The following is a 27312-nucleotide window of genomic DNA, read 5'->3' as shown; positions in this document are numbered from 1 at the left end:
CCTTGGTCGGCCCGGAGACCGCCAGCCCCACTGCAGGTCCTGGTCCCTGACATTCCCTGGCACTGAGGGCTGGGATCAGAGATTCCCAGCTGTACTCACTGAACAGTGATTTTTTTTTTCCTTCCCCTCCCTGAATTCTTTAACTGCCAAAAGGGGGGGAAAAATCAAGAGCTGCGCTTTTAAACGAAGTTGCCCTTGCTGGTGTTCAGGGTAAAAATAGAGGCGGCCGCTTGGACCGGCTTGGCCCTGAGTCCAGGCGTCCCGCGAGCCGGGCTGGAGCTGCGCATTCGGGAGTGATCCCTGGAAACTACCAGCAGGTGCTGCTCAAGGTACGGTGGCAGACTGAGAAGGGACAGGGCCTGGGTGCAGGGAGTCTTCGCGGGAGGGGCAGGAAGTGAAAGAGAAACCAACCCGGTTCAGAGCTGCGCTGACCAGCGCACGCCCTGGGCCCTGGAATTCAGCAGGGAAACGCTGATCCCCAGCCCAGAATATTCCACAGAAGCTATTTTAACCTGCCTGCTTCCTTCACCACCCCAACTTGATTTCCACGGAAAGAGAGGAGACTTTCCCAGCTCTGAGGTTGGGGGATCCAGCTACTACGTCATGTCAAAGCTGATAGACTGACTTAGCAGGTGGGCACTTCCCATGGTGTCAAAGGCCAACAGGGTCTCAGAGTGACCTCTGTAAGGTGGCCTCTGCAGTCAGGGTCCTGAACATTCCCACGACACACATGTACCAGAGATAACATTCTTTATGTCCACTGAGTTTTGACCCTGAGATCCCATTTTATAGATGGAAACACTGAGGCTTGTGTTTAAATGATGAGGAAGCCTCAGAGTTTGGTGTCTGATCGAGGCACTTCCCTGTGGCACCCACACTACATTGGGGTGTAAGTGGTGCTTTCCCTGAAATGGTGTGTGAGGCAGGGGGTGAGTTTCGATGCTTAGAGCCTCTTATCAAACAGTATGGAAGTGTCTCTCTTCCAAGGGTTTGTGTTCATCCTGGGATGGGTATGGGATGGAGCATCTCTGCTTTTCTTTCTGTCTTTGCCACTCATATTCCTTGCTTTCCCTGTAACTTCATTTCCTACTTCAGTTCTGCAGTTCTTAGAATGCTCCTCTCTCTCCTCCTCCCCCACACAGAGCTAGCATCCACACTTTGTAGTCAAGAGATACCCTTGCACAGACAGCTCCTGGTGTCCTAAAGGAACCTTCCCCCACTACACATCAGGAGACCAGAGCCTCTACATTTTGCTTGTGGGCACAGTGAAAAGTTTATTTTATGCATGTTAAATCCGGCACACAAAACAACATATCTGGTCATATGGCTTTCATTAGCTCCCAATTTTGCACATTTTATCCAACTTGTCATGTGAACCTGGCCAGTGCCTCGGCTGTACTCCTTCCTGAGCACAATGGCCTGTCTTCACTGTGCTTTATTGGGGTGTTCCTCCCTCTCTTATCTCCCTGCCAGGGCGATTCCCCCAAAAAACAAAAGTGCCCAAACTAACTTTACTTCTATTTCAAAGAAGAGTTTACTTCTTTTCATTAAACTCATGTTGATAATGTTTATAAATTATAGGACTTGAAGTTCTAGCCTAAAAGAACGATGTATGTTTTTTTTTTCTTTGTGTGTGTGTAGTTTTGTTTTGTTTTCTAGTTAGGAAGTTCACTTGCAAAGAAGGACCATTTCCCAAGTCTGGGGTGATGAATGATGCATGAAGCAGGCATTCAGTTTCAAGGTGTAAATTAATAGTGTGAGGCAAGGCAAAGAGACCATCACCACATGGACATACAGATTTTCCTAGGTTTTCCTCAAGAAACTGGCTATTTTAATCATAATTACAAAATTAGCCTTCCTATAAAGAACACTGTGAATTTTTCTTTGCTGCGGGAAAGGAAAGTGCTGTGCAAATAGTGGGAGCTTTATGAAGGAGCAGATGTTTTATGTACAGACATGAAACTGAACCTGAATAGAACAAGACGTGAAGTGTGAGGAGGATGAAGTCAGAATGGGGCAGTCTTGGAGATGGAGGTGTGCGCGTGCTTGACTCTCTCCTTTTTTTTGTAAAGCATGGACTAATTCTAGCCACAGGCTTTCCTGCTCACTACATCACCCAGGTAGTGTCTCAGAAGCCAAGAGGGATTTCCATAGATAATGAATTATGAAATGTCTCACTCTGGAAAAACGAGTCATCTGCTGATGTCATGCTGATTCTAACCAATCCTAAACAAAGCCCCAGCCCTCCTCTTTGAGAGGTACCAATGTGTGAGTGTAGGACTAAGTACTACAGTATAAAACTTCACAGTGCCAATGCCATGAAGAGGAGCTCAGACAGCTCTGACCTCATGATACAAGAACCGGCTGGCAAACCAGAAGGGATCTGAAAGGTAATGCTTTTAAATTCTTGCTTATGCGCTCTCTACACATTAAAAGTCACTATGGCTAAGGGGACTTTTACAACTTTTTGGCACCTTCGTAGGTATTGTAATTTGTATCGTTTTCTATTGTGTAGGCAGGTTAATACTGTTTTTAATAGTCCTGGAGCATGCAAATAGATTATGTGTTTATACAACCCACTCAGCACACATATACAAGTACATATGCCAAAGAGAAAGCTATTTTTAAGAGTTCCATTTGCAAACAGTAAATTCAGGGAACACACACATATTCACATGCAGAGAGAATCCAAACATTGATAAGTTGCTCTTATCCAAATGCTACTATTAGGACTCTCGAGTTGTTTAGAGTCATTAAACTTTTAGCTCTATGTTAGTCTGTCTTGTAAAACTTAACTGCACCACAAAATGCTCCGGGTTCTGTATCTGAGACTCCAAATAGGTGGGTGACGTTATTATAACACAAAGATATTTTAGTGAACCATTGTAATTCCCATACCCCTGCTACCCTCATTCTTTAACCCCCCTTCCTAAAAATGAGAGTTTTAGGTAATATGGACAGTCTTAGCAAAAACAGCAGAGTCCTCAGTGTTTCTGGAACTCAGAGTCCTCCCACCCCTGCAAAGGTGTCAGAGGGCTTGTAACCAAGAATGTCTTGTGCCTTGTTACTTTCTGAGAAAGGTCGCATTAGTAAGGTTCAGGAAGGCGTTGCTACCTGTCAGAACTGGAAGTTTAACTTAGTGTCATGATTTTATCAACCTCTTCTCCTTGGATGTAGACCTTATGCTTCTAGTCCTGACACCTATTAACTCTGTCCTCCTGACCTGCTTTGCTTGACTAAAATGCTGCGAACATGGTACTCATCAGGTAGAAGCAGAGTGTATCTGCGGAAACGAAGAGGGCTTATGTGTAGGGAAGAAACTGAGAGGGAAGGACAGCTTTAACAGATGGATGCTTTAAAGATACTTCTGCAAGATAAAAGCAATAAGACAGAAAATGAAAAGGGGGTGTGCAGAACTTAAAAAAAAAGCCTCAAAAAGCCATTGTTTGAAAATGCACATTTGTCTTGTTCGGTGAGCACTGTTATCCTTGATGATTTCAGCTCTGTTGTTACTTTGAAGGGAATTAGGAAGCAGCTAAGCTGGCTGCCATGAATAATATGGTCAAGACTGGGGGTGGGCACACAGCAAACAAAATAAAACCAGCACATGCCAGATAAAAAGGATTTTGTCGATATATTTCAGAGATTCTTTCCCCATAGGGCAGCTATTCACATTGTAAGAGTATATTCTTTTTATGAAAGAACATGTGAGAAAGGCCAAATGAATTTTGCGCTTTATCTGTGAAGCCAGGAAAAGGGACAGTAGGCTATAATTTGTGAGATGTGTGCATCAAGGGCAGGGAGAGAGGGAGGGTGGGAGGGAGGGAGAGAGGGAGAGAGAGAGAGAGAGAGAGAGAGAGAGAGAGAGAAAGAGAAGAGAGTACCTCTTCTCTGACTAGGGCTGTAAAATGCTGCTTGCCCAAGGGAGCTTCCAATGCCCTGCTGCGGTGCCCAGTTGGCAAAAACAGAGTGGATTATATGACCACAGACAAAAGTTCTGCTGCGCTCCAGGTCCCATCGGATCGCCTGCTGGCATGAGGACCCTGGGCATTTAAATATGAATGAATGGCAGAAAGAAATGCTTCTGGATTCTGTCAGGCAGAACAACCAGCTGTCTTAGCCCCTCTGCCCCAGGCCCAGTCCCCTGACCTGTATCTACTGAGGACTTCCCTCAGCCCCACTTCAAGGCCAGGTGGGTGCTTGCCTGCTCCCGGGTACTGAAAGGCCGTGGGAGAGAGGACTTCAGGGACATACTTTCCAATCAAGTTATCTCAGTGAATGGAAACAGCGCTTTTAGTTTGTTTGGGTTTCCCCTTCCAAAGAAGGAAGGTGAACCGGATTGAGCAGAGAAAGATGAAAAGAAGGAAAAAAAAGTAGAAGAAAAAGAAAGAAATTTCTAGACCCAAAGTGAACCGAATTAGGAGCATTTATTGTAGAAAGGACTGAAGAGTCACCCCCCACCCCCAGAGAAGGGTAGGATTTGAAGAGAGGTGTGCGTGAGGGAGCAAGGAGCAGAAGGCAGGCAGCCTGTCAGAAACGGCTGTCCCTCCTCCCCAGTCACACAGCTCTTACTCACAGACGCCCTCCCTCTCCCATTCACTCGCTCACTTAGGGCCAATCCGTCTCTCTCTCTCTCTCTCTCTCTCTCTCTCTCTCTCTCTCTCTCCTCTCTCCCCTCCCCCTCTCTCTCCCCCTCCCTTGCTTTCTCCCTCTCTTTCTCCCCCTTTCCCTCTGTCTTCTCTCCCCCTCTCTCCTTTCTCCCTGTCTCTCTCCCTCCCATCCTCTCTCAGTCTCTGTCTCCCCCCCACCCTGTCTCTTCCTTCCTCCCTCCCTCTCTCCCTCCCTCTCTCTCCCTCCCTCCTTCCTTCTCTTTTACTCGGAGACAGTCAGAACTCTCCTCCCTGACAGCCACAAACCTACAGCCCTGACTGCATTCAGAGAGGGAACCTGCAAAGAAAACTTCACAGGAAACTTTTTGCTCTTGTTCCAGAGAATTTGCTGAAGAGGAGAAGAAAAAAAAAGTCCAAAAAACCTGTGCGTGAGGTGGGGGGAGGAAGAGCAGGGCCTTTAAAGAAGGCAACCACACGACTTTTGCTGCCAGGATGCCCTTGCTTTGGCTGAGAGGATTTCTGTTGGCAAGTTGCTGGATTATAGTGAGGAGTTCCCCCACCCCAGGATCCGAGGGGCACGGCGCAGCCCCGGACTGCCCGTCCTGTGCGCTGGCCACCCTTCCGAAGGATGGACCTAACTCTCAGCCAGAGATGGTAGAGGCTGTCAAGAAACACATCCTAAACATGCTGCACTTGAAGAAGAGACCCGATGTCACCCAGCCGGTGCCCAAGGCGGCGCTTCTCAACGCGATCAGAAAGCTTCATGTGGGTAAAGTGGGGGAGAACGGGTATGTGGAGATAGAGGACGACATTGGCAGGAGGGCCGAAATGAATGAACTCATGGAGCAGACCTCGGAGATCATCACCTTTGCCGAGTCAGGTGGGTGCTGGCGTTGGGGGTGGGGGCGGGGGCAGGGAAATGTATTTCGTTGACAGTCCTAGCAGGAACTTCTTTCCCTCCCGCTAGAGACTGCCCGGGAAGGTTATTAGTTAGTAGGTGGTGGTGGCGCCTGAGAGGCAGAGGAGGGGGAGAGGACTTCTTTGCCAGGGAGCCCTGCCCCGCGATGGCTAGCTTACACTTGCTAAATAAATTCAGCGGTTACCCAGAGAGGAAGCTCTTGGGCCAGTCTGGAAGGCAGTCTGCCTGGGGCTCCCTGGCTGCCCTGCCTAGGAAACCAGATCTGAGCAGCCAGATGAAAGCAGGGCATTTGGGGGTTTGGGGGTGCAGAGGCAGCATCTGGACCCCAGCCAAAGTTCTTCTGGGGTAGTAGTGAGAGCGCCTGGGGGCCGGGTGCAAAGGCAGCGCTGAAGCCACTGTCTGAAAACAAATCTCCTTTAAATGTCTGATCTGGGGCTACATTGGAGCCAGACTCGGGCATATTTCTTAGTGACAATCATTTTCACCTCTGGAAAGCCTGCCTCTGTGCACAACCCACCCAAGACAGCAAAGAACAACTCCCAGGGCAGTTAACATTAAACTGGTGATTACTTTCCGGACAGTGACACTTTTGCTTTCCAAATAAAAACAGAACAACGATAATAATAATAATAAAAAGCAAGAGCATCAACAAAAAGCCAAAGAACCTCATCCCCAGCACCGTTTTATTCTTTGTAAAGTTACTAAGAACTTTTTGCCAAGGAAGGCAACCTTGACGATGTACTCTCAGACACTATGACGAACTACTCAAGCCTTAAGAGGAAGAACTTGAATAGATTCTAACTGTTGGCTCAGGGCCGCACTAACCTGTTGATGTAGAGAAAGTACCTGTCTAAAGCTGAGACCCCAGTCTTGGCCCTGGTTGCTCAGACTTTCAGGAGCACACAGATCTCACTGCAGGGCTGTACGACTGTGGGAGCTGGCATACAGCTGAGTTAATAATACCTTTTCACTTTCATGGTAAATGCCAGGCTAAGGAATAGGATCCCTTGCCAAAGCCATTTGAAAGGAATGCCATTGTTTTGTGTGGTATAGCATATGGCTAGCGAAGTACGTGCGGGGACTCCCAGCATTTTGTTTAAAAGTTTACCGCAGCAGTATAAACAATTAAGGCGACACTCAAAATTTCCAATCCTGAAAACCTGTTGAGTCAGATGTTCTATTTTCGAGAAAGCCTTGCAAGACCTGGGCATCCTTGAGGGCTGGGTAGGGTGGGATTCCACAGGCTGCTGGCTGGATGGCTTCCTACTTGGGAGAAGCCAGGCTACCATTCCTAGACAGGTTAACTCTCAGGTCCTTCCTACTTTCTTACCCATCAGCTCCTTCTTGATACTGCTCCCCAAACCCTGGTCATTGTGACTTTATTTTCTGAACCTTATTGAGGAAAAAGACAGGTTGGACTTTTCAGGTTGCTACTCAATTTTCTCCAACTTTCATAGTTGGAAGGTGAAAGAAAATCTTTAAAACATTGGGTGGTGTATCTGGGATGGGTTCTGTGTTTTAGAAGATTGATCCTGGTCCTCACACTTTCTTATAGACAACCTTCACTGATGATGGCCTCAGTTACAATTTCTACTAACTTGGTTGTAACTCTGTCATGTGACTAAATATACATCTGACTTCCACCATGTTTAACTGCACAGTGGGTGCCTTCTCTCTGACTTACTGAGCTTGTACAGAAAATTCATGATTTGGCAGTAAGAGATTTGGCAAAGAATTGGACCGTTTAGCTCTTTCTTACTTATGGCCTTCTCAATACTAATGACTCTCTCCGTTAAATAAGATCTTGTCATTTTTGCTTCTCTGTTGTTTAGTTTGAGAGAAAATGAGCTACTATTTACAATGGTGATTCCCTGGACTCACACATTGACTGAGTGTAAAAGCTACAAGTGGAAACTCCTATAGTCCAGGAACATGGCGCATTGGTTACAGTAGCTTAGCGCTCTTATGAGAAGTAGCACACATTGGCTTCCAGTTGATTTAATATAACCTCACAGATGTAAGTAAGGATCATAGTATAGACATCTACTCTCTATGTAGCGTAGAATATGATGTAAGCATTTTGCTGATGCAGGAAACATTATGTATCATCTGATCAGTTAGAGCAAGTGCATGAAAATGAACCGCAAAGATCTGTCTTGTGCCTTTTGGGGTAATTCTACTTTCCTATGTAGTATGTTAACATATTTCCAGAACAGAAAAGGGCATATGCCTTTTCTCTTTTCTTTGTAACTATTTGTACAACATGGAGTGCGGCTGATGAGTGTCACCTATAAGCACACAATAGACGTGCCTTTTCATATCAAGGTTTTTGGTATGGGATATGTGTTTTACTTTGGTCTCTTTAGTCATGATTATTAGATAAAGGTGGCAAACCCATGAGAATAAAGAGACTCCACGGGCTAGAGTACCTTGATCTTTTAACTGAATTTGTCCGACTGTATTCAAGGGGGAAATAGTTCAAATTAGTGAAGTTGATTTAGATTGCCTTGACTAAGCAGCAGGTATTCACTCTCAAGTTCTCTGAAGTCTGTTTCAATAAATAAATTTTATTTTTATAGATGTCACCCAAGAGTGCCACCCAAAGTTAGCATATGACTGGCCCCAAACTCTCGGTGCTCACTTTTCTTCAAAGGAATGGCAGCAGGGATGAGTAAAGGCAAGCAACTATGGCTTCTATTGTCAATGAAACTGAGATCAGAGGATGTCTTGGCTGATACACTGTATTTTTTTTCTATTTTTTCTTTATTATAGTAGTTGTGCAGTAACAGCCTACCATTGAGTCTACATAGATCCTGCCATGGCTAGCTGCTGATTTTCACAATTAGCCTACATAGGATAGAGAAATTGAGTCTCAATCAATAGCTACTGTCCAGGTGTTGTCTAACGCGGCATACCTTGCCTCTCTTGGAGGACACCAGGGACAGAAGATCTGAGTTGGACATGAGCTCCCCAGGGTGTACTTTTCTACACCTCAAGAAATCCATCTGAAAATGGAGTAAACTCGCACAGCTCCACTCCCCCGCCTCTGCCTTTCTGTGACCTGTTTTGTGAATTACACTTCACTGAGCCTCTTAGGGTTTCACACGTATCGTATCTGAATTTTGGAAAAGATTGGCCACCAGAGGGCGCATCCCTAAACCTTCATCTCTCTATCTGCTAATCTGGAAAAGGCAGTTTTGTGCCTACTCGAAGCCTCAGCTTGAAGCACCCTAATCTGGAAGATTATCAATTACTTTTTCCCTGCAATCCCATCTTCCTGCAGGGTTAGGATTTTATGGACTGGGAGGTGCACAACTCCTTGTAATACATTAAGTAAGACAGAGGCACAGCAATAGGAAAGCCGTGGTTCACATGAATATCCCACAGCTCCATCGGCCACAGAGGAGTGATACATTTCGAAAACAAACAAAGCAGGGCTTGGGATGTGTGAATCATGAGCCACACTGATGTGAGCAGAGGCTCTCCCTAACACGGTCTCCAGGGTTTTACAAAAACACCTTCCATCTCCCCCACTTAGGCTTCCTAGTTAGCCTACTTTATCAGTGCTTTTCACAAGGGACAAATGACAAGTGACTTCTAACAGGGAGAGAGAGAAAAAAGACTATTTACTTAATGCCTGGTAGGAACATGGAGTTCAGCTGCTGGGGGCGCATTTGTTTCCCAGCTGAGAGTGTGGAGAGAAACCGTGGGGGAACGATGTGCAGAGAGATGAGCACCAGCTTTTTTTTTTTTTTTTTTTAGTTTTTGCCCGTGGAGTGGGTGTACTGTAGTGGGGATGGGGAGATGTCAGGAGAGAGAGAGAGAGAGGGAGTTTTCACAGGGAGAGAAGGAGTACCTTCCCACTTTTTATGAAAACACTTATTTGTCTTGGCCCTTCTGCTATATTGCGCTTGAGCGCCATCTCTTCGCTTTAGCTCAGAACTCTTCATGACTGGCTGGTTCCTAGGTCCACATTTACAAGTGTAAAAGTTTTCAGGAACTCTGGAAAAACTCTCCAGCTTGACTCTTGAGAATTTTTTATTCTATTTATATCATGAAGTTAAGACTTCTCTCTCTTTTTTTTTTCTCTCAAACATTTAACCCTTTTCATCATCATTCAAATGGGAGAGGCGATGGAGGATAAGTCAGGCCTGAAGATTGACAGTAATTCAAAAATGATCCCAGTGAGAGCTATGAAAGCTGAGAAGTTAGACGGCATAATTGGTACAAGCAAGCTAACACACCTGCTGTAGGCAAGATGCTCGATTGCAGGACAGGGGGATGTAACCTCTCAGACCTCCCTGATGCCTTTTGCAGAAACCCCTGGAGCCATCCAGAGGCTGACTTAGTACCTCTGAGGACACTAGATCTGTGACGTTGGCCCCTGTACCACTCACTGGGCTGGATCTAGGCACAGGGAAGCTCGAAGAAGAATGGGAAGTTAAAGTTACACATATTTACAGCCATACTGTGCTTCTCCCGTGCTGAGCTTAAGTGTGCACTGGGAATGGCAAGGCTTTCCACGTGAACAGCGACGTGTAAAAGGGCAGCATATTTTACTCAGGATGTTGGCAAGGAAAAACCAGGCTAAACTAAGCTGAAACTTTGTGTGTATTGACTATTTAATTGGAAATTTTCAGTCATATGCTTCCAAATCTGATACCTGGACTTTGGTGCACGTGGCATTTCCATACTAATGTTGGGGAAGAGAGCGAGCAGCCTGCTTACTGAAGCCTTGGCATACCTTTGTGACCAAGTTCGAGAAGAATCCTGAAAGCAAAAAAGAATTGCTACAACCCCCCTTCCTTTAGGCTGACACAGACTGCCTTTCTGCCCAGCCCTACCAGCAGGCAGCATTTCAAAGGTATTCCCTATAAGGGACAGCATTTACCCCTACTGAATGTTCTGCCCATTTTTTTTTTCCTGCTCTGCCGTGTGTCCACCAAGCTCCCAGGGGCTTAAGTGATGAGGTAGGATCACCCACATGGGTTTGCGTGGGACTTTCTTAGTGAATTACTCAGACAGAGCAGGCTGTGATACAAGCCTTGCTCACAAGCCTCAGGACAGAAAATAGCACAGAGGAGGAAAAGAACGTTACCGGGGTTGTTAATGAAAGGTTAACGAGCCAGCAGGTCTCTCTGGGGAGCTGCGGCCTGGTGGAGGAACCCAGCACACACCTGTACACCCGAGGGCCGTACTTGCTTACGGAGCACTAGGGGAAGGCACTTATTCCAGGATTTTACAGCCCCAGATATTTAAGTCAGGCCTGAAATGGATGGGAAGTTGATCCTAAACGTCTCAGCCTTAGCTGTCTTTCTTCCCTTTTCCAAATCATTACATGTTCAGCATGGGGCCTGCTGGAAGCATCACTGCAATATAGCCATTTCTCTCAGGTAGTAGATTATATTTTTCATCCTTATGTAACGAGCTTGAGCGTTGTAATATATTTCTGAAACCAACAGGTCTGATAAACGGTCAATCTGCTTCAGCTCCCATCCATCTCGCTCTCCCCACACCCTTCTGCAATGAAAGCTAAGGTAAAAAGAGAGAAAAAAATGCACTGCTTAATAAGTCAGAATACAATAGAACTTATAAAATGTACCTGCGTATGAGGTAGACGGAGGAAGACTTGACTCTCTCCTCCCCCTGTCCTCCTGGGCATACGGCAACAGCATTTTCATGAAATTGGATCTCAGTTTTATTTTTTTTTCCCCCTGATAAAATATCATGCAACACACAAATAGCAGTTCCAGAAATGGACACCAGGAGAAGGAGGGGACAGGCATGTCAATTAGTAGGGGAAAATCCAAATGTCAGAAATATGGGGGAGAAATGAAGCAAGCTAGGGTAGAAACAAATACAGGATCCGAGGCTTGCGGCTGGTTCATTAAACCGCAGCGTAAATCAGCACCCTTGCCTCCCCGTGACACACAGGCAATGGCTTGCAGTTAATTGTCAGCCAAGACCAGCCTGCAAGGCGTTTGATGATGACTCTCTGAGTCGAATGCCGCAGCACCTGACAGCCTGAGTCCCCTCTAATGAGCTCTCTCTTTGTATGATCCTCTGGCAGGAACACTAAATCATTTGCTTCCCAGTGCAGCGCCTGTGAAGAAGGGGCGGAGCTACCCCATGCATGAGAAACTTGTTCCCATGCAGCGAGGGGCCATCCTGCAGGCTGTCTGACAGGGGCGCATGGTCTCAGCCTTGCTGACCAGGATAAAAAAGCAATTCGCACGCAGTCACTTGTTCTAGCACGCCAGTTAATCCTCTCTTGTCCCCTACCCAACATCTCCAGGCAGCCCAGGACTGTTTATGGGAAGCTTGGTAGGAGCAGGTCAGCAGGGCTCTCAGCCCCCTTCCCCTCACAGCCATGCCAAGTGGTCGAGGACAGAAGAGGTTTGGGAGAGGATTGCCCTTCTTGAGACCTAGTGAACTTTGCCAGTCAGGAGCTGTTTCCTAGAGGAAGAAGGCAGCCTCTCTGGGCTTCTCTAATTTAGCTGCTACTTTTGTTCTCCCTGTCTGTGGACTGACCCCCGGGATAGATCAGAACTACAGAAAGGGCGCTGCTTGGAGGCAGGAGGGAAGATGCTAGGTAGGTGGTTGATACTTTCCAGAGGAATAGCAGATGTGCCCCTACAGTGGAGGAACATGCGCTCTTCCAGGCCCCCTGGACCCTATCCCTCCCTCACTCCAACCTTTCTGGATGCCTCATGTGCCCTATCACCCTTATGAAGTTTTATAATAACTATTCTAGATTTTGCTCCCTAGAGTCTTTTGCTTTCTTATAAAATTAAACAACAACAATAAACCCACTTAACCTGAGTAAAAGGTAAAAGGATTCACTTTAAAAACTGTCACCCTGTTTCCCTTTTTCACTGTTCTCTGCTCTTACATGCCATGAAATCAAAATCTATTAATTATTTATCTTGACTCCTGACAGAAATGGGAAGTCACTCAATGGAATGTCTCTGCTTATCCTATCTTCCTGGCAAACTTCTAGGCAGTTGCCAGGGGCTCTCCATGTCTATAGTCAGTGCTTCCTGGCCCTTGTCTTTGTGAAGCTATTGTAGTCATAGTGTACACTGTGTTAGGTTGAGGTTGGAATCCACAGTGTACCATGAACAGGAATGCTTGCCTTCTGCTGTAGCGCACTTGAGACTGTGCTGAAATTTATGGGACCATAAACATCTAAAGGTCTCCATTGATGAGCATGGCTGGGTTTCTGTTAGCTATGGAGACCATCCTTGGGAGCTGTGATGTCAAAGATAGACCTCTCAAAGATTGTTCCCAGATTGTACGTGTACTCCATGTATAGCAGACAGCTGTTAGCATGGACATGGTCAGGTAAAAGAGAGCAGGCTTTTATATGCCTCCTGATAGCAATATGGAAGGGAAGGGAAATATATTTTCAATCAAAGAATTCTAGTCTGGACACGTGTTTCTTATCATAAATGATACTGTGTAATAAATCTACAAGTGTCTATGAAAAGAGAAGGAAATAGCAAGGTTCTGGTCCTACATCTAGGTAGATCTCTGAGTGGTTTGGGGGATGTTTTTGTTTGAAAAGCAGATAGAAAGGAAAGTATATTTTTGGTATTTATTCAGTGCGTTTTAAATGAACAGAGGCAAACATAAGGGGTTCAGAGTTAGGAGTTGCTTTCTTAATTTAAGGCAGCTCAATGCTAATATGGCCCCATTTGTGAATTAGTAACTTAGTAACTACCTACCCTCTACTGCACATCATCACACCACCGCAGTGAACAAGACAGATGTGACCTCAGCTGGTTTCCTAAACTAAACTGCCGCGAGGGTGGTTGTAGGTGAAGGGAAGGAAGGCGATGGAAAGTGACATCCGGTCAGATGGGCAGAGCCATTGTTTAGGTTGGCCTGGGATGGCACAGGAACAGCCAGTGTCGCTGCTGCAGGTGGGTTGAAAGCTCAGAGTCACAAGGGGTTAAACAGCTGGGCCATAGGGATATGGATTTATATGAGGCACAGAGTCCAAACTCATGGGAGTCTGTTGGATACTGAAACCAGAAGGCCACAAGAGAGGGTTCAACTGGAGTAAGACCCACTTTTAGGGAAGATTTCTTTAACTGCTTAACGGAGAAATGACTGAGAGAGGCCCCATGCAAAGCTTTGGAGGTTGTTTGGTAAAAGGCCTGCTGCTCTACCTGGGCACAGGTTGACAGACAAAGTCGGCCGGGTGCTGACTGCTGACAGGAAGAAGACATAGTCTCAGAGAGTCTGGCCCCCACGGACACACACATAGCTGCAGGGGACGGACAGAGTTTTTGGCTTTTTTTTTTTTTTTTTTTTTTTTTTTTTTTTTGGTGGGACAGTAATGCCACAACTTGCCAAGGCTTCCAGGGCTTTTCAGCTAGGTGAATCCATCTGATTCTTTCCAACCTGGGTCAAATGTTACCACATTATTCTCATCTCATAGATTAAACTAAAATGCAGGAGCGAATGAAATCAGTGCAGAAGCTCAGGCTTCCTTCACGACAGAGCAAGGCCCACACACTTGTCTCTGTTAGTGGCGTCGCCCATAGCTGTCCAGCTCGGTGTAAGTGAAACATGGTCACAAGCAACATATAAAGAAATTCATGGGACTCTGTTCTAGTAAAACTGCATTGAAAGGCACTGAAGTTTACAATTCAGGTAAGCGCCACACGTTAAAAAATGCTATTTTTCTTAAATCATTTCAAAACTGTAAAACCCTTTCTACTCAGTGGTCACAGGGGAACAGACTTAACTCACGTGTGGGCTGTAAATTGATAACCGAGCATTGGGAGAGACAGTAGATAGCAAAGATGCCTGATGTCAGTGATAGATGTGCAATTTTCAACTAACATGCGTTTTTTTTTTTTTTTTTTTTTCCCTCTCTCTCTTGTGTCATTTCATCTTCAGGCACAGCCAGGAAGACACTGCATTTTGAGATTTCCAAGGAAGGCAGTGACCTGTCAGTAGTGGAGCGTGCAGAAATCTGGCTCTTCCTGAAAGTCCCCAAGGCCAACCGAACCAGGACCAAAGTCACCATCCGTCTGTTTCAGCAGCAGAAGCATCCACAGGGCAGCTTGGACGTGGGGGAAGAGGCCGAGGAAATGGGCTTAAAGGGGGAGAGGAGTGAACTGTTGCTATCGGAGAAAGTGGTCGATGCTCGGAAGAGTACCTGGCACATCTTTCCGGTGTCTAGCAGCATCCAGCGCCTGCTGGACCAGGGGAAGAGCTCCCTGGATGTGCGGATTGCTTGTGAGCAGTGTCAGGAGAGTGGTGCCAGCCTGGTGCTCCTGGGGAAGAAGAAGAAGAAAGAAGTGGATGGAGATGGGAAGAAGAAAGATGGAAGTGATGGAGGGGTGGAAGAGGAAAAGGAGCAATCACACAGACCTTTCCTCATGCTGCAGGCTAGGCAGTCGGAAGACCACCCTCACCGCAGGCGTAGGCGGGGCTTGGAGTGTGACGGCAAGGTCAACATCTGCTGTAAGAAACAGTTCTACGTCAGCTTCAAGGACATTGGCTGGAATGACTGGATCATCGCTCCCTCTGGCTATCACGCCAACTATTGTGAGGGTGAGTGCCCGAGCCACATAGCCGGGACCTCTGGGTCCTCACTCTCCTTTCACTCGACCGTTATCAACCACTACCGCATGAGGGGGCACAGCCCCTTTGCCAACCTTAAGTCATGCTGTGTGCCCACCAAGCTGAGACCCATGTCCATGCTCTATTATGATGATGGCCAGAACATCATCAAAAAGGACATCCAGAACATGATTGTGGAGGAGTGTGGCTGCTCCTAGAGCTGCCGGGTCCCAGAGGAAACGGATCTAGACAGTCCAGAGAAGACAGTGGCAAAATGAAGAAAAATATAAAATATCTGAATTAAACAAAACAACCAGAAAAATAGAAATAAAAAAAACCCACAAAAAAAACAAAAACTAAACTGAAAACAAAACCTAATGAAACAGATGAAGGAAGTTGTGGAAAATATCCTAAGCCAGGGCTCAGAGATGAAGCAGCGAAGGAAACAGGGATTGGGAGGAAAAGAGAGAATGGTGTACCCTTCATTTCTTCCAAAACCAAACTGATCGCATCAGTTTTATCCAAACTGGGTATTGTCCTCTCTCCTGCCTCTTGCGGTTCCCTTGCGAGCCTGGAAGTCTACTTGTCTATTCTGCAGTAATGTGGGCTAGCACAACCCAAATACGTCTAGAAAGCCATGAGTTTTAAAGGGCCAGTCCCACCCAGATACCCAGGTCATAAGTATGTTTATGTGACACTATCTCTGTGTATTTGAGTGTGCACACATATGTGTGTGCACACACACAGGCACACACACACACACAGAGGTATTTTCACACACCACATGCATACACATACTGGTAAAAGAACAATTCTGTGCAGGTGGTCACATTTTCTTTTCTGTACCACTTTTGCCACAAGACAAAATCAACATAAAAGCATTGAGAACAAGAATGGGAAGAGTGAAAGATGAAGGAAGAAAGAATACCAAGTCACATTTCGTTAAGGTGCTTATGATCTTAGAACTATGCAACCTAATAGGTTTGAAACTGTTTACCTGAAAGAGGACAAAAAGAGAGACTTTTTTGTATTGGAAGTAACCTGATTAATTTTTATTTTCTTCAAGGAGAGATACTTGAAAGGAATATGTTTGTCCATCTGTTGGATTCAAACATTTCTATATTTTGTAAATGTTGTTTTTTTATCGTTTACTATTTGCACTACAATGGTGTTTGACCTGTCTAATCCTTATTTAACAAGTATTTTCTTTGGGTGGGGGTGGGGGTGGGGTTTAAGAGCTGCACTTCATGTGAGCTATAAAAGAACTGCTACAGCACACAAAATAGCTATTTTTATTATTATAATTATAATTATTATTATTATTTTGTACCTTAAAAATAGACACATACACCAAAGACATTTGTGTGAGCCTTTAAACAGTCTGTCTGTGGTTGATATTGTTCGCCATCAATGAGTCAGGGCTTGAGGGTTAAGGTTGAGTCAGGTGGATTGTGTTCAGGCTTAAGAGACCTGAGAGGTTTGGATTTTGACTCTTTTTTACATCCATGAAACAGGACATTTCATACTGGATGTACAGTAGTGTACACTGTTGGATTATCAAGTTCAAATTCATGAGACTACATGCTTGTATGTGTATATATACATTGCTTGTGCATATGCATACCTGTGTGTATATATACATGTATTGTACCATGGCCATACACATTTTAAGCACTTCAGGCTGTCATTTTTTAAATGTTCTTAAAACAATGAATGTTTGTGTGCAAAACACAGTATTTTTAAGAAGGATAAGTGATAGATTTTTCTTGCTCTTACTCTGTATTAGGTGGGTACATTTCAAATATTTGGATGGGAAAAAGCCTGAAAATCCCAGCGAGTATCCAGCGAGGCCCTCTTTAAATGTACAAGATGAAATCCCCCCTCTTTCTCACCCCTGCTCCCTACAACTTATCCCCTGTGGGGAAAACAGGATGTTAATAAAAACAGTGGGCTGAGTTGTTTCAACTTATATTTATTATTTATTGGAATCAATCTTAAATCAGAAACTTTTCGGGGAAAAATATCTCTAGGCTAGAATGAAAGTTCTTTTTTTTTTTTTAAATAGTGTTGTTACTACTTAAATAATAAAATATTCAAGAAAGTATTTAAGGCAGTTGGAGATAAGAGCGAGAACACTTAGGAGCCAGGGAGTAGGGTAGTTGTACAAATCTCTAATATTTTATTTTACAGCCAAAAATATTGACCCATAAGTTTGTATTTTTCAGAGGCAAAACTGAAAAGATTGTCTTATAAATATCAAAATACATGCTTAAACACAAGTCTCTAATTTAGCCCACTATTTTGCTTGCCTAAAACAGCTGATAAACTATACATCTATGTATTTAAAATACAGAGCCTTATTTTTACGGACTTGTTGGAAGTTTGAAAACTTTATAAAAATGAAAATCTCTAATTGAGAAAAACTATATTCCTTGGTATTTTATAAAACATTGAAACTTTTAGCATTAAGTCAGTCCATAGACTAAAGTCATTGTAGGAAAATGAAATACAAGTGAGAAATTAAATCTTACAAAAGCAGGTTTAACTCTTAAAAAAAAAACTAAGTCAATATATATTCTATATACTAAGTCAATATACACCATCACATTAGGCTGTATGTAGGCAATCTTCTTTAGTCTTGTTACTGGGCAAACATACTTACTATGTTCCAGGGGCCTTCCCTGTTTTATGCAGGAAATGCATGTACTGCATAAGAAATGAATTATAATTAAGGTCCATCGACCTTGGAGATCTTGCATGTGGGGACAAATGGCATGGTGAGGAAAATTGAGGGGAAGTAGATGGCCAGGTTCAACTTTGCCAATTTTTATGAAAAAACTTTAGGGTCCTCTGAATGGTTTCCTTAGGACTGGAGCTAAAACTGGGACCTATAGACATAGTAGAGGTCTACTGTGCCATATCAGAGCTGATCTAGACCATGGGAAAAGCAGGATTTATGAAACTACTAATTATAGTTCTCATTCATCTGAGATGGATCTGTAATCTTTTAAAGTCCTTTAAATTCTAGATGTATTGGGGGTAAGCTCGGGTTTGATTAGTAACCATAGTAATTAAATCTAGGAACAAAATGAATTCCACAGGACAGTGTAATGATTGGGGATCAAGTGACGTGGTTGTCACATACCAATAAACCACATCGGAGCTCATCAAATTGGTATGGCCTTGCAATAGAATTTAAATTGTTAATATCTCTCAGCACATTAGATATTTTGCTATTGTTAGCACTCTCAGAAAACACCAAGTCTTGTGAACAACTGGTCCTTTTACATAGCTGCTTAGTCCAAAAATCAAAAGCTTTGACCATCTAACATCTTAGTTTCTTCATGGTGTGTCTGACCTAGCATCAAAGTGGCTCTATCTAGTCTTCTCACTTTCTCTAGGATAATTGTGAAGTATCTGCCCACATGAATTCCAGAAGTTATGAAGAGCATCTGTGCTCAACATCTCTTTGAAAATTAAATACTTTGTAAGCTTAATTGACACCCCCCCACACCCCCCCCTAAAATAAGCCACATTCCAGCACAATGACTGGGATTTTCTTATCCTAGAAGACCGACCAATTCCATGTTCATTTAAGATTGATTCCACACTCCACGATCAAGGAGAGAGGCCTTGCATCTTCCTGAAAGGCAGAATAAGCAAAATTGTTTCACATTTGCGGGACTGAACTCAAGAGGTGACTAAGAAAAAAAGAGTAAACATGCCTCAGTTGTAGTAAATATACATCTAAATGATTGTGGTCACTTGAAAACTATGATTTCCTGTGGGCCTTTTAGCAATTTCTCTTTTCAATATAGATAAAAACTCAATTACCCCCAACGCCCGCACACGTAAAACTTGTAGACGTGGGCAGGAGGTTTGGGGATGAACACTGTATGTGTTTAAAGTAAACCCTGTAACACGGAGAAGTTATTGGATGGCTCAGAGATAATGAATGCTATGATGCTGTTCACATCTTCAAGAGCAGAATCACATGTCTCAGCTATATTATTATTTATTTTTATGCATAAAGTGAATCATTTCTTCTGTATTAATTTTCAGTGGGTTTTACCCTCTATTTAAATGCTTTGAAAAACAGTGCATTGACAATGGGTTACTATTTTTCTTTAAAAGAAAAATATAATTATGAAAGCCAAGATAATCTGAAACCTGTTTTGTTCTAAAACTTTTGTGTTATGTGGTTGGTGTTTGTTTGTTTTTTATTTTTATTTTGTGAGTTCTCTTGCATACTGTATGCGATTCTTTAACCAATGTCTGTTTGGCTAATGTAATTAAAGTTGTTAATTTATGTGAGTGAATTTCAACTATGTCAATGGTTTCTTAATATTTATTTTGTAGAAGTACTGGTAATTTTTTATTTACAATATGTTTAAAGAGATAACGGTTGGATATGTTTTCATGTGTTTATACCAGAAGTTATTTATTTCTATTCCATTCCAGCGGATACTCTGGTGTTTGCGAGGCATGCAGTCAATATTTTGTACAGTTAGTAGGCAGTATTCAGCAATGCCTGATAGCTTCTTTGGCCTTATGTTAAATAAAAAGACCTGTTTGGGATGTATTTTTCATTCTTGTTATTTGTCTACTTGTTTTCCAAGATCAACCGTCATACATACCACTCCACATTTGCTAGGTGGTAATTTTGTTTCTACTAATTTTCCAGAGATGAGAAATGGGCAGCTTATGGGACTAAGGGCAAACTGCTGACTGAGAGAAGTCAGGTAGAGGAGTATTTATCTATACCGCCACGTCAGAAGCTAACACTAGGCTACGATATTTATCTTGCTTTTATTTAATTATTGTTTTTCCGATGGTAGTGCCAATCATTTATAAGGTAGGAACTTTTTAACTGTTCTTGCCACTCTCTTTTTCTGTTTCCTTTCCTTTTCTTTTTGTCTAGAGTAAGTCAAGCCAGAGACCAATACACATGTGGAAGAAACAAACTTTATTCTAGAACCAGAACTAACAAAAGCAAGTTGGGACCAAATGTAAACTCAAGAATTAGTTAATAATTTAATCTTTCCTCCTATAGTTTCCATCTGGTTTAATACCATCTTTGAGAGTGTTTATTACCTCATTTTGGATCCTAGCTTATTTTAATTTCTGTTGCTGTGATAAAGAAGAAAACTTGACGAAAAGCAACATAAGGGAAAGAAGTGTTGATTTCAGCTTACAATTCCAGAGTCAAGCTCACCATTGTGAGGGAGTCAAGGCAGGAGCTTAAAACAGCTAGTCACAGTGCATCCAATCAAGAGCAGAAAGAAATGAGTGCAGGTGTGCCCAGTTGCTTGTTTGTGCCCAGCTCAATTTCTCCACTCTTACACAGTTCAGGTCCACCCCCACCCAGCCCAATGGCTTATACATGAAATTGTATTGTGAATTTTATATAGACACTATCTTAACAGAGAGAAAAACAACTGAAGTTTAAAAGGAAATATTGGTAATTTGCAAACAGACACATTAGGGGAGAAAGAATGTGTCCTCATTTTACACCCAAACCCAAGTCTATTGTGGTTTCAGCTTTAATCACAAAACAATTGTGTTAGGAGGCACTGTCAGTTTGGGATAGAATTAGTGCCTGGATTCCTTCTCCAGTTGAAAGGACTCTGCTATTTCTGCGTGGCTGCAGCTCTGAGTGTTCTCTCTTGTCTGTGAAAGGAAGGCTTAGCTCCAGAGTCTTTATGACGCCCTCTCTGGCTTTACTTAATTATCATGCAATTCGTGACTACAGTAAGAAGAATAGGAAAAACGAATTGTTTACCCATGAGCCAAGTACCATGGAGCAGTTTCAAGACTGTTTGGAAATGTACAATTGCTTCACTCGATGATGTCTAATTTCATAACGTCTTGTGTTCCAGAGAGTTTAGATTCATCAAGTACACACCAGAGAAATATTTTTCTTATAGAAGACATGGCAGCTAAGATCTAGAGGTGGTTAGGGAAATATTAGGCCTACTAACTGAACACACATGATGGAGGGTCCCCTGTTTTTGGTCCCCACAGGAAGAAGTCAGAGGAAGTGTTGGTCACTGTTTAGTCTCTATCAGAAAGGCACAGAAAATCCAAACCTGGCTAGAGCTAATTTGCTGCTATATTTCTTCCTGTCATGATGCTGGTCTGCCGGCATCACTGTGATGTGGGGCACACAGTGTTCTGACACAAATACCATAATGTGGCAACAAAAGCCCCCACAGAGTCCGCCTTTCATTAATGAAGTTGTCTAAACACAGTAGAGTATCAAGGCTAAGCTGTATGTAAGGCTCTATACTCATGGGATAGAAATGGTCATTAAGGCAAAACTCTTCCATTGTGAAAGAGTGAAAAAAAAGTCAAGCTTTGCTAATCTATGCCAGAAGCAGGCAGGCCTAAGGCAAGGGATGACAAAGCACCCAGCTTCAAAGTGTGTATTGTGCTAGTGCTGCCGAGTCCTTTGAAGACAGGCATCAAACTCTCCTAAATGGAACCAGGGAGGCTTCTGCCATTGATCTCAACAACAAATGTTTGTGTTTCATGGTCAATTTGTTTATCCCTCAAAGACATTTAGTAATTCTGTCGTTAAATGGGACAGTCTCTTGATGATAAAACTAATTTTCCATATGAGTAGTCATATCCTAAACATTATAGAATCACCACGTAGATGCCATGCTTGGAGGCTATAGTGTATCTTTAGTAGCTGGCTATCATTATTCAAAGTGTTATGGGGCTCATAAGTTGGAAATCAACCAATGTTAACACTAACATGAACACAGAGACTGCTCTTTTGTTTCCTGGTGCCCAAACCTGAATAATCACACAGAAACTATATTAATTGCAACTTTGTTTGACCAATGGTTCAGGCTTCTTATTAACTAACTCTTACATCTTAAGTTAACTCATTTCTATTAATCTGTCTATCGCCCTGAGGCTGTGGCTGACCTAATATTCTAGCTGATGTCTTTCTCCTTCAGCAGCTACATGGTATCTCTCTGACTCTGCCTACTTTCTTTATATATCTCAATTCGGATTTAGGGCTTGGCTTTTTTTCTGCTAAGCCATTGGCCAAAACAGTTTAATTCATCAGCCAATAAAAGCAACACATATATAGAAGGACATCCCATGCCACTAACAATCAAAACAATGCATATATACCAGTCTTTACTGGACCAAGGGATAGCTAGTAGCATCAGGAAGTCACTGACACAATGTACATATTTGTTTTGCTAATGGAGATCTCTAAATAGTTTTTTTTTTTGACAGTTTGTTTCAGTGTAAGAAGTGATGCCAGACACAGTATTTGTCAGTTAAGGGAACCACAACCTGGTTACTACAAGCCAGGCTTGGAAATAGTTCTCAGACAAGAGCAGTTGAAGAAGCCTGTTGCCCATGGCTGAGGCTGCATCACACAGACACCTACCCAACAAAATCCTTTATGCTTTCAAGTCATATACAAATTCTAGTTCCCCTTTCTCAATTATGAACCTTGGTTACTGCTTGACAGATGAGGAAATTGTGACAGAATCTTAGGTTCTCTACTATCAAAGAAACAGGATGGGACAGAGCTGGGGGTGGAACCTAGAAAGACTGCACCCTCCTGTATTCTAGTCCCTGTCTAACAACTTCGTGGCTGTTGCTTCTCTTTTGGTGAGTCCACAACACAAATTTTGGTCTTCCTTCTGCTTCTACATACACATAGCATATTTACAAATGCACCAGACAACACCCTATTGAGCTGCAGCTACCAAGCAGCACTGTGGCAAGAAGGGAAGAGTTGGGGATCAACACACAGGAATGAAGAATGTATTGCCTCACTCAGCAAGCCAGATTGCATTGACATCTATGGGTCTCATTGTCGACATCTACAGAAAGGGCTGGTGTAGTATCCATTAGTTGTATTTCATCTTATGGATGCTATAACACAAAGTAGTTGGGCATAGATGAAACATATTTTCCTTCTTAAATTCCTTTTTTTCCCCTTGTTTTTTCGAGACAGGTTTCCTTTGTGTAGCCTTGGCTGTCCTGGAACTCATTCTGTAGATTAGACTGACCTTGAACTCACAGAGATCCACCTGCCTCTGACTCCCAAGTGCTGGAATTATAGGTGAGAGTCACCATGATCTTGCTGCTATTTTGTTTCTTATATCCCAGTATTTTCTTTTTTTTTTATTGCGAAAAAAAGAAAAAAAAACATAAACAAAAAACAAGTTTCCACCTCCTCCCAGCCTCCCATTTCCCTTCCCCTCCTCCCACCCTTCTCCCCCTCCTCCCACCCTTCTCCCCCTCCTCCCACCCTTCTCCCCCTCCCCCCACTCCTCTCCCCCTCCCTCTCCAGTCCACAGAGCAGTCCGGGTTCCCTGCCCTGTGTTAAGTCCTAGGTCCTCTCCGTCCATATCTAGGAAGGTGAACATCCAAACTGGCTAGGCTCCCACAAAGCCAGCAAATTAAGTAGGATCAAAACCCCCTGCCATTGTCCTTGGTGTCTCATCAGCCCTCATTGTTCGCCATGTTCAGAGAGTCCGGTTTTATCCCATGCTTTTTCGGTCACTGTCCAGCTGGCCTTGGTGAGCTCCCCGTAGATCAGCTCCTCTGTCTCAGTGGGTGGATGCACGCCTCGTGGTCCCGAATTCTTTGCTCATGTTCTCCCTCCTTCTGCTCCTCCTTGGGACCTTGGGAGCTCCGTCCAGTGCTCCTGTGTGGGTCACTGTCTCGAGCTCTATCCATCACCAGATGATATAACCCCAGAAGCACAGGCATTAAGGGCAACATTGAATAAATGGGACCTACTTAAACTGAGAAGCTTCTGTAAAGCAAAGGACACTGTCACTAAGACACAAAGGCAACCTACTGACTGGGAGAAGATCTTCACCAACCCCGCAACAGACAAAGGTCTGATCTCCAAAATATATAGAGAACTCAAGAAACTAGACTTTAAAATGCTAATTAACCCAATTAAAAAATGGGGCACTGAACTGAACAGAGAATTCTCAACAGAAGAAGTTCAACTGGCCAAAAGACACTTAAGGTCGTGCTCAACTTCCTTAGCAATCAGGGAAATGCAAATCAAAACAACTTTGAGATATCATCTTACACCTGTCAGAATGGCTAAACTCAAAAACACCAAGGATAACCTTTGCTGGAGAGGCTGTGGAAGAACGGGTACCCTCATCCATTGCTGGTGGGAATGCAATCTTGTGCAACCACTGTGGAAGTCAGTGTTTCGGTTTCTCAGGAAATTCGGGATCAACTTACCCCTGGACCCAGCAATACCACTCTTGGGAATATACCCAAGAGATGCTCTATCAAATGACAAAAGCATTTGTTCAACTATGTTCATAGCAGTATTATTTGTAATAGCCAGAACCTGGAAACAACCTAGATGCCCTTCAATGGAAGAATGGATGAAGAAAGTATGGAATATATACACGCTAGAGTACTACGCTGCGGTAAAAAACAATGACTTCTCGAATTTTGCATGCAAATGGTGGAAATAGAAAACACTATCCTGAGTGAGGTGTCTCAGACCCAAAAAGATGAATATGGGATGTACTCACTCATAATTGGTTTCTAGTCATAAATAAGGACCACGGAGTCTACAATAGGTGAACCTAAAGAAGCTAAGGAAGAAGGTGAACCGAAGGAAAAACATATAGTTGTCCTCTTCGCTAAGGGAAGTAGACCAAATTTCCGGGGAGAAAATGGGATCTTGGGGGGGGGGTGGGATGGGGGTAAGGGGAGATGGGGAGAGAAAAGGTAGAAGGGAAGGAGGGGGGACCTGGGAAACGGGAGAATTGGGATAAAGGAAAGGTGGATAGGGGAGCACGGAACCACAATTCTTAGTTAAGGGAGCCACTTTAGGGTGGGCAAGCGACTTGACCCTAGAGGGGCTCCCTAGTGCCCAAGATGAGGTTCCCAGTTAGTTCCTTGGGCAGCTGAGGATTGGGAACCTGAAATGACCCTATCCTAGAGCAATACTGACGAATATCTTGCATATCATCATATCCCAGTATTTTCTAAATAGAGCCAACATCACTAAAATTTTTCATTTATATTTGTTGTAGAAAAAACAAATGTTAAAACCATTCAAAAATGTTGACTGATGGATTGCTTCAGAATTACTTTTCTAAAATTAAAATTTTAAAAGTTAAAATATAATTATAGCATTTTCCCGTTTCCTTTCCTCTTTCCAATCTTTCCTGTGTACCATACTTGAAAAGATGACTTCATTTTTGACTGTTTTATATATGTATATATATATATATATATATGTAGCTTTATTATATAAGCAACCAAAATATAGCATATATATGTATAGCAATAACAAATATTTATATTTGCCTAAATATATAATTACTGTCCATTTAGTGTTGCCTATTAGTATATGATTTCAGGACTGACTACTTTGTATTAGATAACCAATTATGATGCTCTTTTCTGGGATGACTATTTGTCTCTCTCTCAGAGCATTCCTTAGGTGCCTCCAGTTCTTAAGGTTGAAGCCCCATGAGATCCCCTCTTACATGTTGGCAGGTGTGTTTGGTCGTAGTGATACACAGTTACTGGCACCATTAGCTTTCTACTGCTCTCATAATATACCAGAGACAATTTGTAAAAAGACAAGATATATATTTGCTCACAGTTTGGAGGTCTTAGTCAGCATTTGGGGCCTATAGACAAGCCCCACATCTTGGTGGAAACACTAGATGGAGCCAAATAATTCAACTCATCTTCCAGAAAGTCAAAGAGAAGCCAAGGAGGAAGATCCATAGGTTCTCTAACAAATGTATACATACATACATACACACACATACATACATATACAAATACATATACATATATACATATACTCACCTTCTGAGTAAGATGGAGGACAGATTGGAAACCTCATCACTGAAACTGAGTGTAAGGAAACAGTAGAGATAAGATGCCAAGAGCTCTTATCCAACAAGAGTCGAGTGAATTAACTTGCTAAGCCAGAGGAGATCTTTGTGGAGAAGCAGAGCAAAAAGGCAATATTTACAGTCGAGCAGGAAACTCTTCACATCAGCCTGCCTGTCTACTAAGCTGCCCAGCTCCCAGCAGCAGAACTTAGAGGCAAGTGCTGTCCTCACATATACCCTAACTGCAGGTCCAAAATGGGGTCACAGAGTATTACAGGGGTGCCGAGGAGCACTAGTTCTTGGAGCACTAGAACTCCAAGAACTCTGGGGAAGCAGAGAGCAGTGATTTTCATTATCCCCTCCTGCACACAGTGCTACAAGGTGCCTGCTAGAGCCACCGGGATCTGAGGACTCACCTTTACCTCAGCACAGCTGTGCCAGCTACCCCCTTCATATGTACTCTTTTTATCCCTTTACTTTTCTTTGATTCAGTTTCTACTTTTGCATATAATGTTTCATGATGATTTTGCTCTTGTTTGTGTATTGTTCCATTCGGTCTTAGGCATGTTTGTTTTTCTGGACTCAGTTTACTACAAGCCACAGCTCACATATGCACCTCTTGTTCCTGTCTTTCCCTTTCTAGCTAGTTTACCCATCTCAACATTTTCTTTTTCAAAGTTGATCTGATATTTAATCACTGTCCTTATCTCTTCCCTTCTATGCCCAATCTTCCTAAAATCTAAGTATAATACACACTAGATATTTTCCCTTCAACAATTACTGAAGTTAATTGAGTAACTGCTATTAATTACCTAGTATGATGCTTGTATAACGCTAATACTAAGCAGCTGTGGTTATTCTCGCAGAAAATAATATGGAGTTTACACCGGAAGCGCCAAGCTTCTGGTATGAGGAGCTATTTTCTGAACTACACACTCAACTCTACAACAAACACTTTCCATATTAACATTGCAAGTATGTCAACTGAAAGAACACAGCAAAAACAATAAAAAGCACATATAGTCTACGATGAGATAGTATCTTCAGTGTATGACAGGGAGCTGAAGCCAAGAACTCTCACCCATTTGGTTGTCTGAACAAGACCAGCATAGTTATAATACAAGGTGGCATGCTAATGTGGGCAAAGGGGATTCCACGTGGTCCAACTCCTAGATAATGAGCTGGTGGCTACAGGTGGTCAATGCTTGTTAAGAGAGGAAGAATCAGTCTCCTCCAGGGGCAATCTCTAGTCTATGTTTTTTGTTTTTTGTTTTTTTCGAGACAGGGTTTCTCTGTGGTTTTGGAGCCTGTCCTGGAACTAGCTCTGTAG

At 43.2% G+C, this 27312-nt stretch overlaps 1 protein-coding gene across 3 annotated transcripts; it reads left to right on the top strand.

The window, feature by feature from the left end:
• The first annotated feature begins 268 nt into the window (after window positions 1-268).
• On the top strand, window positions 269-16274 carry Inhba (inhibin subunit beta A). Of its 3 annotated transcripts, none has more exons than XM_041630715.1 (3): window positions 269-329; window positions 4991-5490; window positions 14440-16274. In XM_041630715.1, the coding sequence occupies exons 2-3, from the start codon at window positions 5103-5105 to the stop codon at window positions 15324-15326; spliced, it is 1275 nt and encodes a 424-aa protein (XP_041486649.1). In that variant the 5' UTR covers window positions 269-329; window positions 4991-5102; the 3' UTR covers window positions 15327-16274. The 3 variants fall into 3 exon arrangements, with proteins under 3 accessions (XP_041486649.1, XP_041486647.1, XP_041486648.1); XM_041630713.1 differs by lacking the exon at window positions 269-329 and adding an exon at window positions 2328-2390; XM_041630714.1 differs by lacking the exon at window positions 269-329 and having other exon boundaries at window positions 4840-5490.
• Window positions 16275-27312: the final 11038 nt, after the last annotated feature.

The sequence above is a fragment of the Microtus oregoni genome, unplaced genomic scaffold, assembly GCF_018167655.1.
Source record: "Microtus oregoni isolate MIOR12 unplaced genomic scaffold, Mior012 000035F_ref0000213, whole genome shotgun sequence".
NCBI lineage: Eukaryota > Metazoa > Chordata > Mammalia > Rodentia > Cricetidae > Microtus > Microtus oregoni.
The sequence above is the reverse complement of the archived record's forward strand: the minus strand, read 5'-3'. Positions and strand labels throughout refer to the sequence as shown.